The sequence below is a fragment of the Macrobrachium rosenbergii genome, chromosome 49, assembly GCF_040412425.1.
Source record: "Macrobrachium rosenbergii isolate ZJJX-2024 chromosome 49, ASM4041242v1, whole genome shotgun sequence".
NCBI classification, from domain to species: Eukaryota; Metazoa; Arthropoda; class Malacostraca; order Decapoda; family Palaemonidae; genus Macrobrachium; species Macrobrachium rosenbergii.
In genome coordinates, this window is record NC_089789.1 from 38,731,106 (window position 1) to 38,747,044 (window position 15,939).

The following is a 15,939-nucleotide window of genomic DNA, read 5'->3' on the forward strand; positions in this document are numbered from 1 at the left end:
AAATAAAATAAAAAAACATGTATTTATGAATTTCCAAGTAGAACAAGTGACGAGGTGTACATTGGTAAATCCATAGGTTTTAAAAGAAGGAAATGAGAACGCAGTGACGTCATTAGAAAATGAGTTGAAAGCAGTGCTGTTTTCAAACAAATGACAGAGGAAAATAACCTTATTCATTTTAATAAGATTGACAGATTGTGTAATAAAAATCCACAATTATAAAGCAGATATATTACTGTGTAAAATAAACTAAAATAAACAATAAATGATTGTGGACTTTCATTACACAGATTGTTTTTCACGAAATTGTGAATCTCTCAGCATTGACAGATCAGTAACTGTACCAGCACACATAGACAACATCTTGTTGAAGCCATTTGAAGTGAAAACTTATAATTTTGTCATTTATTAAAGCAATTTCGAATTGCATTTCCTATTGAATAACTTCGTCAGGAAGAATTGAACAAATACAAGTAGGTTGCTTAAGCTGTGACGGTAATTCTATTAATTTTCCTTATGGGGTATACTAACTATTTTTGCACCTCTTTAAAATTCTAATTAGTTATAATCTGAGGAAGAAGGGAGATGGTACCTTCAAAAGCTAAGTAATGTGTGGTGGAGATACTGCAGATATTTTATATATATATATATATATATATATATATATATATATATATATATATATATATATATATATTATATATATATTATATACACACATACACACAAGCACACACACATTTATACAAGGTATTTTCTGTATTATGTGTGCAATGTAGCCTATATATATATATATATATATATATATATATATATATATATATATATATATATATATATATATATATATATATACATACTATATATATTATATACATACATACACACACACAAGCACACACACATGTATACAAGGTATTTTCTGTATTATGTGCAATATAGCCTCACACACACACACACACACGTTTGTACAAAATACGATTGAGAGAGCAGGGGGAAGGGACATTGCACCATTTTTTCTGTGGTAGATTAACATTCTTTCCTCAGTCGCTCACAGATAACACACAGTTTAACGAAGAAAGCCCGCGATAAGAGAGTTGGGGCTGGGGGGACGGTGTTTGGGGAAAGGAAGTATTCACATACCTGTTTCTCGGACCCGGTTGTTGGTAATGGTGAATTGGGGTGGGGAGGGGGTGCCATCCTGAAGGACCCGGAGGTTGACTTTACTCAGCAACATACAAATCCATATATGGAAATATGGAGTGGTTCGTGCCAAGCACCAAGCGCGCGTGCCCGAAACGTCATCATTGCATGCACGTGAGGACGGGTCTAACTACAAACAGACATATATATTCATGAGCTATATATATATATATATATATATATATATATATATATATATATATATATATATATATATATATATATATATATATATATATATACATATATATATATATATATATATATACATACACGTATATATACATATATATATGTGTGTACATTATATAAATATAAATATATACACATTATACATATGTATGTGTATTTATATATACATACTGTACATATACTGTATATATATGTATTATATATATACATATATATATATATATATATATATATATATATATATATATATACATATATATATATATATATATATATATATATATATATATATATATAAATAAATATGTCTGATAGTAGTATTAATAATCTTTTGAGAAGCTTTATATACCCAAGGCCAGAATTTCAATTGATTCATTGTTTTGATTCTACTCGTATAGCTTGGTTGGGAATAGTCTGGAGGTCCACACCAGGCTTCCTATTGCCTTTCACACCATACCAAACTTTTCCTAAGGGCTTAGGATAAAGGATTAATGCTGTATAAAGTCAACTTATTCTAAACTATCCAACTCCCATGGGGCTAGTGCCGTCAGTTCATCTCACGTGGTGCACTGTAGGCACCACTCAAGGGTCTTTGCAGCGTGCCTTCGGCCCTTAGCTGCAACCTCTTTTAGTCCTTTTACTGTACCTCCGTTCATATTCTCTTCCGTCTGATTTTCCACCCGCTCCTAACGATTGCTTCATAGCGAAACTGCGAGGTTTTCCTCCTGTTACACCTTTCAACCTTCCTACTGTCAATTTCCCTTTCAGCGCTGAATGACCTCGTAGGTCCCAGCGCTTGGCCTTTGGTCGAAATTCTATAAAAGTTAAGTATACCTTAGTTTAACCAGACCACTGAGCTGATTCACAGCTCTCCTAGGGCTGGCCCGAAGGATTAGACTTCTTTTACGTGGCTAAGAACCAATTGGTTACCCAGCAACGGATTGATTCTATTCTGTTCTAAACTATATATCAAACTGACCAAATTCTCTCTTTGAGTGAAATTGGGATTGACATGACGGTAGAATTTTGCAACTTTGCCTGACCTTTTTTTTTTTAGGTTTTGTGTCCCCATCTCATGTCGTTTTCGAAATTCCCCCCCCCTCCCTCCCCCCTTTTTCCAACCGAGAACTACGGTTAGGCGTTTACCCCAAGCGAAGGCGCAATGCGTTTCTATCCTAATACTGTTTTTCTTGCATTTTAATACATTTTTATTTACTTATTGATTTATTATATTTTTTTTTATAAGTGAGATTTCTTTCTGTATTTCCTTTTACCTCCTCTTACTTCTTCCTAATGAGCACCATATTGTTTGGAAGCTTGAATTTCAAGACAGTGGCCCCAGTGGGCTTGTTCCATATGAATAGGTTTCATCTTTTGAATAATAATAATAATAATAATAATAATAATAATCCAAGAAAAGCATCCGATATTAAGAACAGTTCACTCAGCCACACACGACGGAAAAGAAGAAGAAGAAGAAGAAAAAAAGCCGAACAATTAAAAATAAAAAAACAAAAAAATTGGCTAACCGGAAACCAAGGTGGGAGACGACATCAGGAGTCGCTTATCGGGAACAAACTGTTCCAGAATTCGCGTAAAGGAAATTAAAGATGCTGATTTGGGTATCTGATGGGGCCTTTCGCCCGCCGGTATTTTCGGGAAACGAGGTATGAGGAGGCAAACTGAGTCAAACGGATGATCTATTTATTTAGAAATGGGAAAAGTAATATATAAACATGTATATATATATATATATTACTTTTTCCCAATTATATATATATATATATATGTATATATATATATATATATATATATATATATATATATATATATATATATATATATATATATATATATATATATATATATATATATATATATATATATATATATATATATATATATATATATATATATTTATGTAAAGGGCTAAGCTTAACACGAACTTTTTATGCAAAATTACCGGAAATGTTAAACGAATTATACGGAAAACTGCAAAACAAATAATTTTTGCTGGAAATAAAACGAATTTGATAACTTATATGAAATGTGGATTTTGCGGAAAACTTTGAAAATGAGCCCTATTGCTCAATTAAAATTTAAAGAAAACCGCACGACAGCGACAGACGGGAAACGAAACCATTAGAAAGAAAATAATATACGTAATAAAGACTCTCTCTCTCTCTCTCTCTCTCTCTCTCTCTCTCTCTCTCTCTCTCTCTCTCTCTCTCTCTCTCTCTCTCTCTCTCTCTCTCGTTAATGCATTGCAAATTTACTGAACAAGTATTGTAATAGAACTTGGAACCCAATTATCAGTGAATAATTGCTATCAATATTTTTGAAATGAAAATACTGATGAAACGTAATTCTAAAAGCCTCGTGCTGAAATATGGTAACGATTTTTTTTATCTATTTTTTATGGTGTTCGTATAGGCCTATAACCTATCGTCGTCTGAGAAAACTATAGATCTTTTATGTATTATTATTATTATTATTATTATTATTATTATTATTATTATTATTATTATTTATTATTATTATTATTATTATTATTATTTACACTGCTAAAAATAACACAAAACGTTTTGACTAGAAAATTTCTCGAAGCCTATGCCACAATTTTTTTTTTTTTTTCGTTAGCTGTTAAACATTTATAACCGTCAACTTTTCTTCATTCCATTACTTGGACAATTCCCAATTTTAAAATTGGCCCATCTTGGGCTCCTAAATTTGACCTCGTTCTTTTTCTTCCCCTGGGGTTGATTCAATTACCGATATCCGACCGTCACCCGCCATTAATGTTTCCCGCCAAAACTGAGTCACAGCCGTTAAACTTTTCCGTAAGTTTATTATTCAATTTTTTGCTTATTTTGTATACAACTCGGTAAATTCTTTATGATATTTTATCTTCATTTTTATGCGGTCATAGTGAGGCCTGAGATATTCTGGTGTGAGTGTTTCATGTAACTTATAGGCCTAAATTTCTTGCTAGTTCAGGTTACAAAAGTCTGCAGTAATTTTTTTTATTAACTTTATTTTTAGTAGTTATTTTGTTCGTAAGTCTAGATTTTAATTCTCAGTCAGCAAATTCCTAAACTTCAGTTCCAGTTTTTTTCGTATGGATTAAGACCACATGTTGAAAAATATACTTCAACAAAATATGAACCATTTTACAAGCCATACATTTGGAAATGAAATATCGGTCATGTAACGTGAATGTATTTTCCACGCCAAGTCCGACGATGCGGCTAGCGTAATGTCCTTAATATCTATGTGTTGTTGTAGACTGAGCTGGCCTTATGCCAGAACAGCCCATAATCCATATCTATCTTAACAGACTTAAAGCCAGCGTTGAGGAGTAGAACTAGACCTAACCATGCGGGAAGTGTGAAAAACAAAGGCAGATAATAAATAAATAAAATGCTGCAGCCTTACTTAATTTTAGTCTAAGTGGTATTAATGGGATCACTTAAAAGACCTTCGTTTAAACAGAAAAGTGACGGTTTGTCTAGCAGATTAAAAAAATGGTAGACAACCTTTCACCACCACGATCTGAGAGAGAGAGAGAGAGAGAGAGAGAGAGAGAGAGAGAGAGAGAGAGAGAGAAATACCTCTTGACCTTGCAAATACGTTTACCCGTCCCACCAGAGGCGTGTGGAATGTAATCGCTTGCCCATGGTTCGTACTTCCAGACGTTCGGCTTCAGGAAACCCGACCAAATAAGGCAAGAGACGTTTCGGATGTTTGCCACTGAAACTTGTCATGTTCGACCCCCTCCCCCCTTGCATCCACTCCCTACGACCAGTCGCACCCCTTCATCTTGCCTAGATCGTTTCATGACGTTTGTATATTACAAAAAAAAAAAAACTTTAGGTCGTCCCCTTCCTTAGCATGACTCATTTGACAATAACGATTATAAAATCGTGACTCGGTGACGTCATCAAGTTCTTAGACCAACCCTTATTTTCGATCGCTTTGGTATAATTGTTTCATCATTTTATGGCTTTGGGAGGTGCGAATAAATTTTCCGCCTTTTAATATTATTTGTTATCATTGTTGCGAAAAGTTGTGTGAATTATTACGCAAAATTGACCAGAAGTGTGGTCTCATGACTTGTATTAAAAATGTTTAGATTATTGGAAATACAGGAAAGTAACTTTCGGCAAAACAAGACTCTCTCTCTCTCTCTCTCTCTCTCTCTCTCAGTTCCTCATTGGATGGGCCGATATCGTACTCGGCTAGCACTCTGCTAGGCCCGCGTTCGATTTTCCGGCCGGTCAATGAAGAATTAGAGGAATTTATTTCTGGTGATATAAATTCATTTCTCCTTCTAATGTGGTTCGATTCCAAATAAGCTGTAGGTCCATTGCTAGGTAACCAGTTGGTTCTAGCCACGTAAAATAAGTCTAATCCCACTCGGGCCAGCCCTAGGAGAGCTGTTAATCAGCTCAGTCTTCTGACCTGTTAACCTAAGGTATACTTAACTTAACTCTCTCTCTCTCTCTCTCTCTCTCTCTCTCTCTCTCTCTCTCTCTCTCTCTCTCTCTCTCTCTCAGGAATCGAGTTCTGTTCAGCACTTCCAGAAGTGTTTTCTTTCATGTATATAGAATCATTGAACTTTATTTATATTTGATGACGTAACGGTATTGATGGTACAGGTGTAGGCCTAATCTCTCACCGTCTCTCGTGTCACGAATTTTCCTTTTTCCTGTTGATGAATTTTCTTCCTTACTGGGATTGCCTTAAGGTTTCAAGAGACTTTTAACCGCACCTGTCTTTTTTTCTTTTTATTAATAATTTTTTTCTCGTTAGGTCTAGGTGTTTGTAATTCAGTGTGAGGTTACTTTTCCTACCTTTACTCTTTACCGAAATATTCAACTTGATTTCTTTCATTGCTCTGAGTGTGAAATCTTTACTGTGTTATTAAGGTACATTACTGACGTTAATGTATACTAGCTTAAGCAGTTTACAAAGTAACACCCGCCCCCTCCCCTCCTTAATCAGAAAGGTGACTGGAGAGGTGAATTTAGGTGTACTCTTTCAGGCAAACATCAGCTTGCCACATCGGTGCACATGTCTCCCACCATACGACAGAAATTACCAGCAGTTTTATTATGTCCTTTGTTCGTTTTCCAGATTTGTACGACATGATTACCGCAGCTTCCCGTGGTCATTCTCTGGCGTGACCGTCATGTTTGATTCTATTGAGAGCAGATGGCGCTCTTGAAAATTATATATATACACACATATACCCTAAAAACAAATGCCTGTTTAAAAGTGATACGTTACCAAGTGTATGGATGTCTAGATGGCTGAACTGATTCCAGGTGCCAGTAAGTAATAAAGGATGATTTTCGCCCGTAACATTTCTCGTATAAATGAGATTTTAGGTGACACTGTGACATTGTGTGTGTGTGTAATAGATCATGCACGTTCTGTTATGCTTGTTTATTAAACTAGTTAGTTTCCATTACTGGTGTTGAATGACTGGTGGAACATTATGACATCTCATAGGCAGTTTTGTAGTTAACGGAGGGTTTGCTCTTGTCTAGTCCAGGAACCATTGCCATTATCTTAAGAAAAAAGCTCCTCGAGATTTTAATTTATCTCTCTCTCTCTCTCTCTCTCTCTCTCTCTCTCTCTCTCTCTCTCTCTCTAACTTATACTATATTCGTTTTTCACCTTACATTGTATCATAGTTCATTTTTATGCTAAAATACAATCGATTAATAAATTTGGGGTTAATTTTTATGGGGCTTCACTTATGGTTTTGTAGTTCAGTGTTTTTCATTTGTGTATCTGGATTCAGTGCAAGTTCACACACACACACATACATATATATTAAATACACACACATAGCCTATATATATGTTTGTGTGTGTGTGTGATTATGTATGTGTTTATTTATAATTCAGCGAGAAAAATTATTGATGTTCATTAGTGGCTAAACATGAATATTTAGTGGTGGGCTGGAAATATGTGAAGCTTAAAAAAAATCTTTAATTTAGTTTTATATACTTTTGACATAATTTATTCATACATTTACTGGTGATATCATAGCTAATTTTAAAAGTTTTTTTTCAACTTTTCTTTGCATTTTAAGTTTTATATTCGTACTGCCGTGTCTTTTGTCTTATTGCTTTACTGAAGCCACAGTTTGCCTTTATTTAATATATTTTTTTTTTTGGTTGCCTCACTCTCGCTTCGCGAAACTACGCTGCACTGCTTCAATCCGCTTCATTCACTTCAGTGAAGCCAAATTTCGCAGAACTGTTTCTTTCCACTCTACTAAAGCCAGACTTGACTACATCTCGCTCCGCTGAAGTCAGACTCCACGTAACTGCGTCGCGCATCGCTGAAGCCAGAATTTCTCTTTCAGGCTGAAATGGAAGGATGATAATCCTCTCGTGAGTGAAGTTCGTCCTTCTGTCGAAGGATTTTCCTGCCGCTGGATTCGTACTGAAACAAGTTCTTTCCGCTCCGGTGAGCTTCGTCGCGCCGTTCGGGATAACGATGCTCAGCTGTCAGCGTTATCTTGGCGTTATTTGTTTCTTTGCGCGAAATACTGCTGCGATATGTTGAAATACCAGTTTTATTTATATATAATATATATATATATGTGTGTGTTTGTATGTATGTATATTCCTGTGTATATGTGGCTCGTTAAGTCTTAGGGGCTGAGTGGGATGGGGTACAGACAATTTACACCCAGTTCCGTAAAAGGCAATTTGTACCTGCAGTTAATCGACTGTGGTGGTTCGCATCAGCCGTGGTGGAGACAGGGATGTGGTTAGCAACTTCATCCCAATGTACTTTGAAAACATCTTAGCCTAGGGGAAGATGATATACAGTAGGCCTAGACGGAAAAAAATGTTCATATTCGAAATGCTTCCAAATTTAGATGCTTTTGCGAAATACACTTTGTCCGGATTACTTGATATTCTTTTAGTTGTCTTTGAAAATATGTATTTGATTCGTAAATCTGATCTGATGAAACTGTGGGTAACGGTTATTATCTGGCATGTGAGAATGAGTCTGTGAATACAAGAATCTTTTAAGGTCAGATGATTAAAGTTCTCTCTCTCCTCTCTCTCTCTCTCTCTCTCTCTCTCTCTCTCTCTCTCTCTCAAAATGAATGAAATTGAAAGATGAACTTTTCGCCTAAATGCATTTTTTTAGTTTACTTACCGAGCCTGCAATATTCCTTTAACCTTTTATGATTCTGATTTATGTTTGTATTGATAAAAAAATGACTCGAGATCTGCAAATATTCCCGGTGATGGATACGACTGAAAATGCAGGAGCCACCAAAATATTTTCTTTTAAAATTCTGTACATTCTCGTCACATCATATCGATGAGGGCGTTCTGTTTGTAACCCAGTATTTTGTATTTTGAAGTTAAGTGTTGTTCCGTTTAACTGGTCCCCGGGATATGTTGAGAGAGAGAGAGAGAGAATAGTGCAGTCGAGTGGAACCTCAAGGACACTAAAATCTGCGGATGTAGCACTCCAATATTTTTGTATTGTAATAAATAAATAAATAAATATGAATTATATATATATAAGGCATAAAATCCCATACACATAACTGGAACGTAATGTGACTATTTTGGTGAAGTATCACATTTTAAAAAAAAATTACATTAAAACCAGTTCCTTACGTATGGTGCCAGAGGTCCGGTGCGTTAACGATTACCCCGGTGACGTGCGCAAACAGTTATATTTGTACGACATCATTATTTGTCGCAAGACATCTCTGCCAAGAACGACAAACATATCATTTGATAGCCTTGACTCATTCGTGAAAATTAGAGTCAGGTTTAGTTAAAGAAGTTGGACAGGTAGGCCTAGGCAATTGGTGAGAGACACTTAGAGCAAGTAAAACGTATGGCCCAGGAAACACTGATGTTCGAAGGGATGTTGTGAAGACCCTTTAGTACTACAGTAGTTTACAGTGTGTCGCTAAAGGCAGACTTTGAGCTTTACTCTCCGTCAGATGTCTGCGAGGAATCAAGTGACTTTTTAAAAATATTTATTTCTCTTCATGAAGTAAATGAGAAATTAATAACATTGAATAGCCTTAAGTTTTTTTTTTGCGATTCAAGGATGAACATAATTGTATTGACTTACATTTAATTTTTTTTTATTTTGTGATTCGATGAGGAACAAAATGACATTGGCTAACATAAAGTTGTTATTTTGAGATTCGAGGGTCAACAGAATAACATTGGCTAACATTAATTTTTATATTTTGTGATTAAGGATAAAAAAATAACTTTAGCTAACATCAAGAGTTTAATTTTGAGATTCAAGGGTGGACAAAATAACATTGGCTAACATCAAGTTTTTATTTTTTTATTCAAGGATGAACAAAATAGCACTTGCTAACATTAATTTTTTTTATTTTGTGATACAAGGATGAACAAAATAACATTGACTAAAATAAAGTTTTTATTTTGTGATACAAGGACGAACAAATTAACATTGGCTAACGTTAGGTTTTTAATGTTGTGATTAAAAGATAAACAAAACAACATCAGTTTCTTTTATTGACTCCAGGACGAACAAAACAACATTGGCTCAACCTCGAGTTCTTTCTTTTCGTGATTTTCCAGGCTAGAAGTCGAGGAGGACCAAGAAAACATCCCCCCGGAGGACCTGGCCCTTGTGGAACGACGTGGCAGCCGGGGGGAATTGGTGCCCCAGCCCTACTGCCGGATATACACCCGGAATACGAAGGAGGTAAGGGTTTTTACAACAGTTTTTACCCTTCGGGTGGTTTTTACGGTTTTTTTATTGTATAATTTTTGCCTTCTGGTTTTTTCATGTTTGTTAAACGGAGGAGGTTGGGGTTTTTATAACTGGGCTTTTTTTCTGTTGACTTTTTTTAACTGGTCAGGACCTTTTTTTTTTTTTACACTTGAGAGCTTCCCTATTCATGTATCTGTTATTTTTTTTCGTATTTTTTTCTGATATTTTCGTAATTGGTTTTTTAATCAGATTGTTATAATTCCAACTTCTGGAGAGTTTTCATATAATTTTTGTAATATACCTCCCATTTGTCTTTTGTCAGTATATCTGCTCTTTATTGATATTTGATTGTTTTTACATATTTGCATTCTGGAGCTTTTCACTGTTGATATTTGCCAATGTTTTTATCATTTTCCTCTTGATTTTTTCCTCTTGATTTCTGTAAATTTTAATCACTAGCTTTTTCCTTCTGTAGAATTTCCAGTCACTTTTGTTACTAGTGTCTCCTCTTCTGATGATTTTTGTTGATTTTTGGTAATTCACCACAACCCTACTTCCGGCCATGAAGGTTGGAAGAAAATTCACAAGTTACTATAAATTTCATTATAGCTCACCCCCCTTCCTCCCACCTCCACCCACCTCCCCCATCCAAATATCATTGCTCTGTGGTCCGGACATAAGCTTGCAAAGGTAGTAACTTTTATTGAAATTCATTTTTGCCTGAACAAAGTACAGAAAGACAGTTCCTAGAATTTTACTTTTTTTTTTTTTTATGAAGAGTACTGCTACTCTTACATTCGTCTAAAGGGATAATTTGATAGAACTCAGGTTTTGTCCAACAGTTGAAGGTGCGAGCTAGCCACTGCAGACCAAAGCAAGGAGCAATATTCAGAATATGCAGTAAATACATTTTTAAAATTTTCATAGGATCTACACCCGAAACACGAAAGGGGTTGAAATTTTGTGGTAGTCATTCCTCCCTCCTGGTTTTTTCTTATATTTTCTTGATTTTTTTTTTTTCAATTTTATTACTAGTTTTTTCTATCTAGAGAATTTCCCATTGACTTTTATTATTTTTTAAAGATTCATTTAACTGAACGCCCATACTGCAATAATCGAGAAAATATGTGCTTTTGTCTGAAGGCAGTCAAAACTTGAAAATCTTAACTTGTTGTGACAATCTGGCAGAGCTACGCTTGTGTGCTTGTGTTTGAACGCAGTCAAAACTTAAAAATCTTCAAAATTTTACTTAAAATCTTCAAAATTTTACTTAAAATCTTCAAAATTGTACTTATTCCGGGAAGTTTCGAGGTGGTACAACGCATGCAAATGACGCGTTTGTTTTATTTGATACGAAAATTACTTTTTCATTTTCTAGGTGGCCGGCTTCAACCCACTAGGCGAGACTCTGAAGAAACTCGACTTCATCAACGCTGTGCGTGACATCAGACGCTTCAGGTACATCTGCAAACTGCTAGATCTGCTCATCACCCAGAAGCTGGCCACTCTGTCGGGAGGGGCTCAGAAGGTGTGTGGCTGAGGAAGGTTCTTTAAATTGTGATTAAGGAAATTATTGCCTGGAATGAGAAACCTTTGAAAAAATAAGGATTAGGCTTATGTGTTGCAAGATCTTACCAAGGGTGATTTCAGAATGTTCTTTATTTATGCTCTGCTAGATTTTAGTCATACTTCAATTCATTGCTAATTATACCAGACCTCTAAGGTTTGTTTCAAGTTTTATAAACACTTGTTTTTCTGTGGCATGGGCATTGCCTTTGTTAAATGCTCCTTTATTTTTATCTAGATGTAAGACTGTCTGAGTATATTTATCCAGTAGTAGAGTAACTTTGATATGTCATCATATCATGCCAAGCATTTAGACATAGAAATGGAAACCTACTGTAGGTCTGTTGGGGAATTATTAAAGAACTTAAGAATTGATTATGTTATGAGTCTCTTTTAGCAGTTATCAAAAGGGTCTACCATTCCCTGTGTATAGGATTCTAATACTATGTACATTCACAGTTGTGCCACAGGGAAGAAATAAAACACAGGGTATCTAGATTTATACCAAGTGTTTTTCCATACGGTACATCTGTGTGGTTTTCACATATTTCATGTATATTGATCATACAGCTGTGAGTTCCATTTTATTAGCCTAATGTCCTTCTTTACTTTTTTAAACTTTACCATCTGTTACCTTGCGTGCTCTGTGTAAGCTGGCTGGACAAGTTGGTTGTTCTTTGTACTGCTGTGGGAGATTGCATTTAATAATGTCTGTGTTGTTTTGCCAGCCAGATGTTGTTTGGATCTAGAAGTGTTGCAAGGGAATGCAGTAAACAGTGTCTGTGTGATGTTTTGCCAGATGTTGTTCGGTATGTTAGAAGAAGTTGCCCACGAAGTGACGAGAAGCCAGCAGAACGTCCACGTTCTCCAACACCTTCTGCAGGAGCTTCGCAAGAGACTCGAGGACTACCTTTGGGGCAGCAAACTTGGCTCAACTATCTTGTGGGAGCAACACACTCGTCGACTGGAGGGGATTAATGCAATTGCAACCACGATACAAATTTCCAAGGTACAGTTTTTCATAGCAACGTATGCAAGGTCTAGTAGGAAAGACTTTCATGGTGCCCTTTACTAGGTCTAATTAGAAAATCTTTCATGGCGCCATTTACTAGCCTCCAGCACATAGTTTTAGCCCAGTAAACAGTCATCCAGCATTAACCCCTTTAAAGGAAGCCATTACACTAGCATGTGTTTTGTGTGTGTATAGCAGGAGTTTGTTATCTGCGTTGTTTATCAGCACTGAATTCGTGTTGGCCTAAGCCCTTTAATGGGATTTGACAGTGCTGTATTATATTTATTTCTTTATAAAGATAAAGAGATTTGATAGTTCTTTTTTCTACTATATATATTTGGGAAAACATTACCAAGCTAAGAAAAGCCAGGAACTTGAATACTTGCATCTTTCATAGTATGAGTTGTTTACTCGGTACAAATTTTGATTGAATGCAGTGTCTCATCTCATCAAGATTATTTCATTTCAGCCCGGAGATGATATGCATCCCACACTTCAGGAAGTGCCAGAAGAGTGTATCAGGGAAATCCTGAAACGCCTTGATAATCACGTTGATATTAGAGTGAGTTTTTTAAGAAAAGTTAATTTTAGTAGTAGTAGTAGTAAAGATGCATTTTTGCAGTCATGCAATATGCTCAAGACTATATCTTGAGAGAGATTTTTAAGAATTTAATTATTTGCAATATATATATATATATATATATATATATATATATGTAAGATTTGAGAGTCACAGAAGAGTCACAGAGAATCAGTATTTATACCAGAAGGTCCATAGGTCAGCCATTATGTCACTCCAGTTGACAATTTCTCTTTAATCTTCTTAATCGCTGGTTGAAGGAAGATTTTATTTGTATCTGAATCCCAGGCGCATCTTGAACAGTTCATCATATTTCTTTGTTTAATCAAAGCTGATTCCACCATCTGGCTTTTGAACGTTAATCAGGGATTTGGCTAAGGTATTTTGGTAGGTAAAAGCAAAAGGGTTAGAGTTTCCAAGTGTCTGTGTCAGTGTCTTAATCCTGTCCAGGTGTGGGATTTTTATTTTATTGTTGGGCATCTCCCTAGTCTTGTTTTGATGGGGACAGTAAAAACAAGACTAGAGAGACACCCAACAATAAAATAAAAATCGGATCAAAAGCCAGGTGGTGGAATCAGCTTTGATTAAACAAAGAAATACGATGAACCTTTCAAGAGGCGCCTGGGATTCAGATATTATAGGTAAAATCTTCCTTCAACCAGCGATTAAAAAGATTAAAGATAAATTATCAACTGGAGTGACATAATGGCTGACCTATGGTCCTTCTGGTACAAATTCCACTTTTCTATTACTCTTCCTCTTTCACTGTTTGCCTGATGAGAGAGACAGTTGGTCTCTGAAATATAGCCTTTATTTTCTACAATTTGGCATTTTTATGGGCTCCATATATATATATATATAACTGCTGTATTAAAATACTTTTTTTTTTGGAAGAGCGCAAGTGAAGCTTACAGCGTCATGGCCAAGGTCAGTGAAGAAAAGACCATATGGAGGCAACTATGTCGATTCCACTGGACTCCCGCACAGATTGAGCACATCATCCAGATGCACAGAGAATTACAAGTTCAGAAAAACTGGAAGCAGATATATGACAGACTTAGAAGGTGAGACTCTTGTGAATTGCAATAGTCAGCATAGTAGGGGTCGTTTTAAAACAGGAAAATTCACTATAAAGCAATATGACATGAATCATTTAATTTATTCTAGAAATTAATTAATATCATTTTTGTGCTGACTTAGTGTCTTATTGCCCATAACGTAAATTGAAACCAGGATTTAGGAATTGGTATATGTATGTTAGATAGTTACCACAAAACCAAAAGTAAAGGAGCTAGGCTCACTCTGCCCACATGCTTAATCCTGACTAATTAGAATGTTATATTCTACATCGAAAAATGTATTCCACCAACAGAACCTACGGACTTAGAGAAGAGTATGCAGAGAAACTTTGCCTATGCAGAAACTGCAGCTGTATGTTTTGGCAGTCGTACGGACACCCGTGCCGCACGGACACCAGCCCAAGCACCTCCTTAGAAGAAGACCAGCAGCTGGAAGAAATAAAGCCTGATATAATATACATATCTATCACACCTCAGGAGTTTCTCAAGTATTTCTATCTTTAAGTATATGCGTCAGGTTGTGATGGCTGAAGGTGATGAAGGTGGTTTGGTTTTGAAGGGATTGATAATGAACTTTTGTGAATGATTGTCAGTCCAGATTGTTCGAAACTATGTTACTACTTATGGACAACGCTTGCTCTCTACCACTTTGTCGTTGTTTCAACAGTTACTAACACGTGACAAATATGATTTTGCTTTCTCAGGTTACACCTCAGAACAGTGGAGAGGAGCCTTGGAAGGCAGAGGATGAATGTGATAGTTGAAAATAAATGTTCAGATATGACAGGTTTGTGATAAGGATGAGAATTTTTTAACTGGCAGTTTCTTTATGAAAAGTAAGCGAGTTGCCGAAAACTGCATACTGTACAGGCATTTTCTAAGCTTGAGGGTATCCCTTGCCTAAGTTTGCAACATTTTATTGTCAAGTGGGATATGCTTCATGCTGCCTTTCGATAAGTGACCATGCTTTTGTGCTTTATGCTACATGAATCAAATGATATGAGATGGTACCACTTAAAAGAGTAACCAGGTGTTTTATAATATTCTACCAATAGATGAATTCATTTGATTACCATGAAGTGTAAGTCCAGTACACATATTCCATGAGAATTTCCACAATAAATGTGCTGTAATGTAACATACTTTTTCCAGAAATGCAGTTCAGTGAACCCATTGCATTAGCTGTACAGTAGTCATTAATTATTTTGGTAAATATGCAGTCCTGATATCCCAAAAAATATATTAGAAATTGTCTAAGATGTTACTTCCTTGTTTTGCACTGATCTAATTTTAGTTTTGTTGTTGCCTCATAATGTTTATGACCAATGTCTTGAATATGAAGGAGGATAAAACATTACTTTTTTTGAAATATTGTCTACAGGTGTATCCTAATAGTAATCCAAAGAGTACATCAGCACTGGCAATGGTTTGCTGCTAATTTGATTCACTTGAAATAGAATGTATTTTAATGGGCCACTGATATACCTATAGCATATTTTGATTGGCGTCGCAAAAAATTTAGTCATAAAAGCCTCACATACAGCTGAACTATAAGA

General features: G+C 35.6%; 1 protein-coding gene across 1 annotated transcript in view; it reads left to right on the top strand.

Annotated features, from left to right (window-relative positions):
- The window catches only part of LOC136832269 (F-box only protein 32), a 50,018-nt gene extending 34,371 nt beyond the window's left edge, over positions 1 to 15,647 (top strand). The window contains exons 2-7 of the mRNA XM_067093136.1: positions 10,011 to 10,137; positions 11,525 to 11,674; positions 12,512 to 12,721; positions 13,194 to 13,286; positions 14,199 to 14,368; positions 14,677 to 15,647. Coding sequence (XP_066949237.1) covers positions 10,011 to 10,137; positions 11,525 to 11,674; positions 12,512 to 12,721; positions 13,194 to 13,286; positions 14,199 to 14,368; positions 14,677 to 14,887 — 961 coding nt within the window. The 3' untranslated portion in view covers positions 14,888 to 15,647. The remainder of the gene's footprint in view (positions 1 to 10,010; positions 10,138 to 11,524; positions 11,675 to 12,511; positions 12,722 to 13,193; positions 13,287 to 14,198; positions 14,369 to 14,676) is intronic.
- The last annotated feature ends 292 nt before the right edge of the window (positions 15,648 to 15,939 follow it).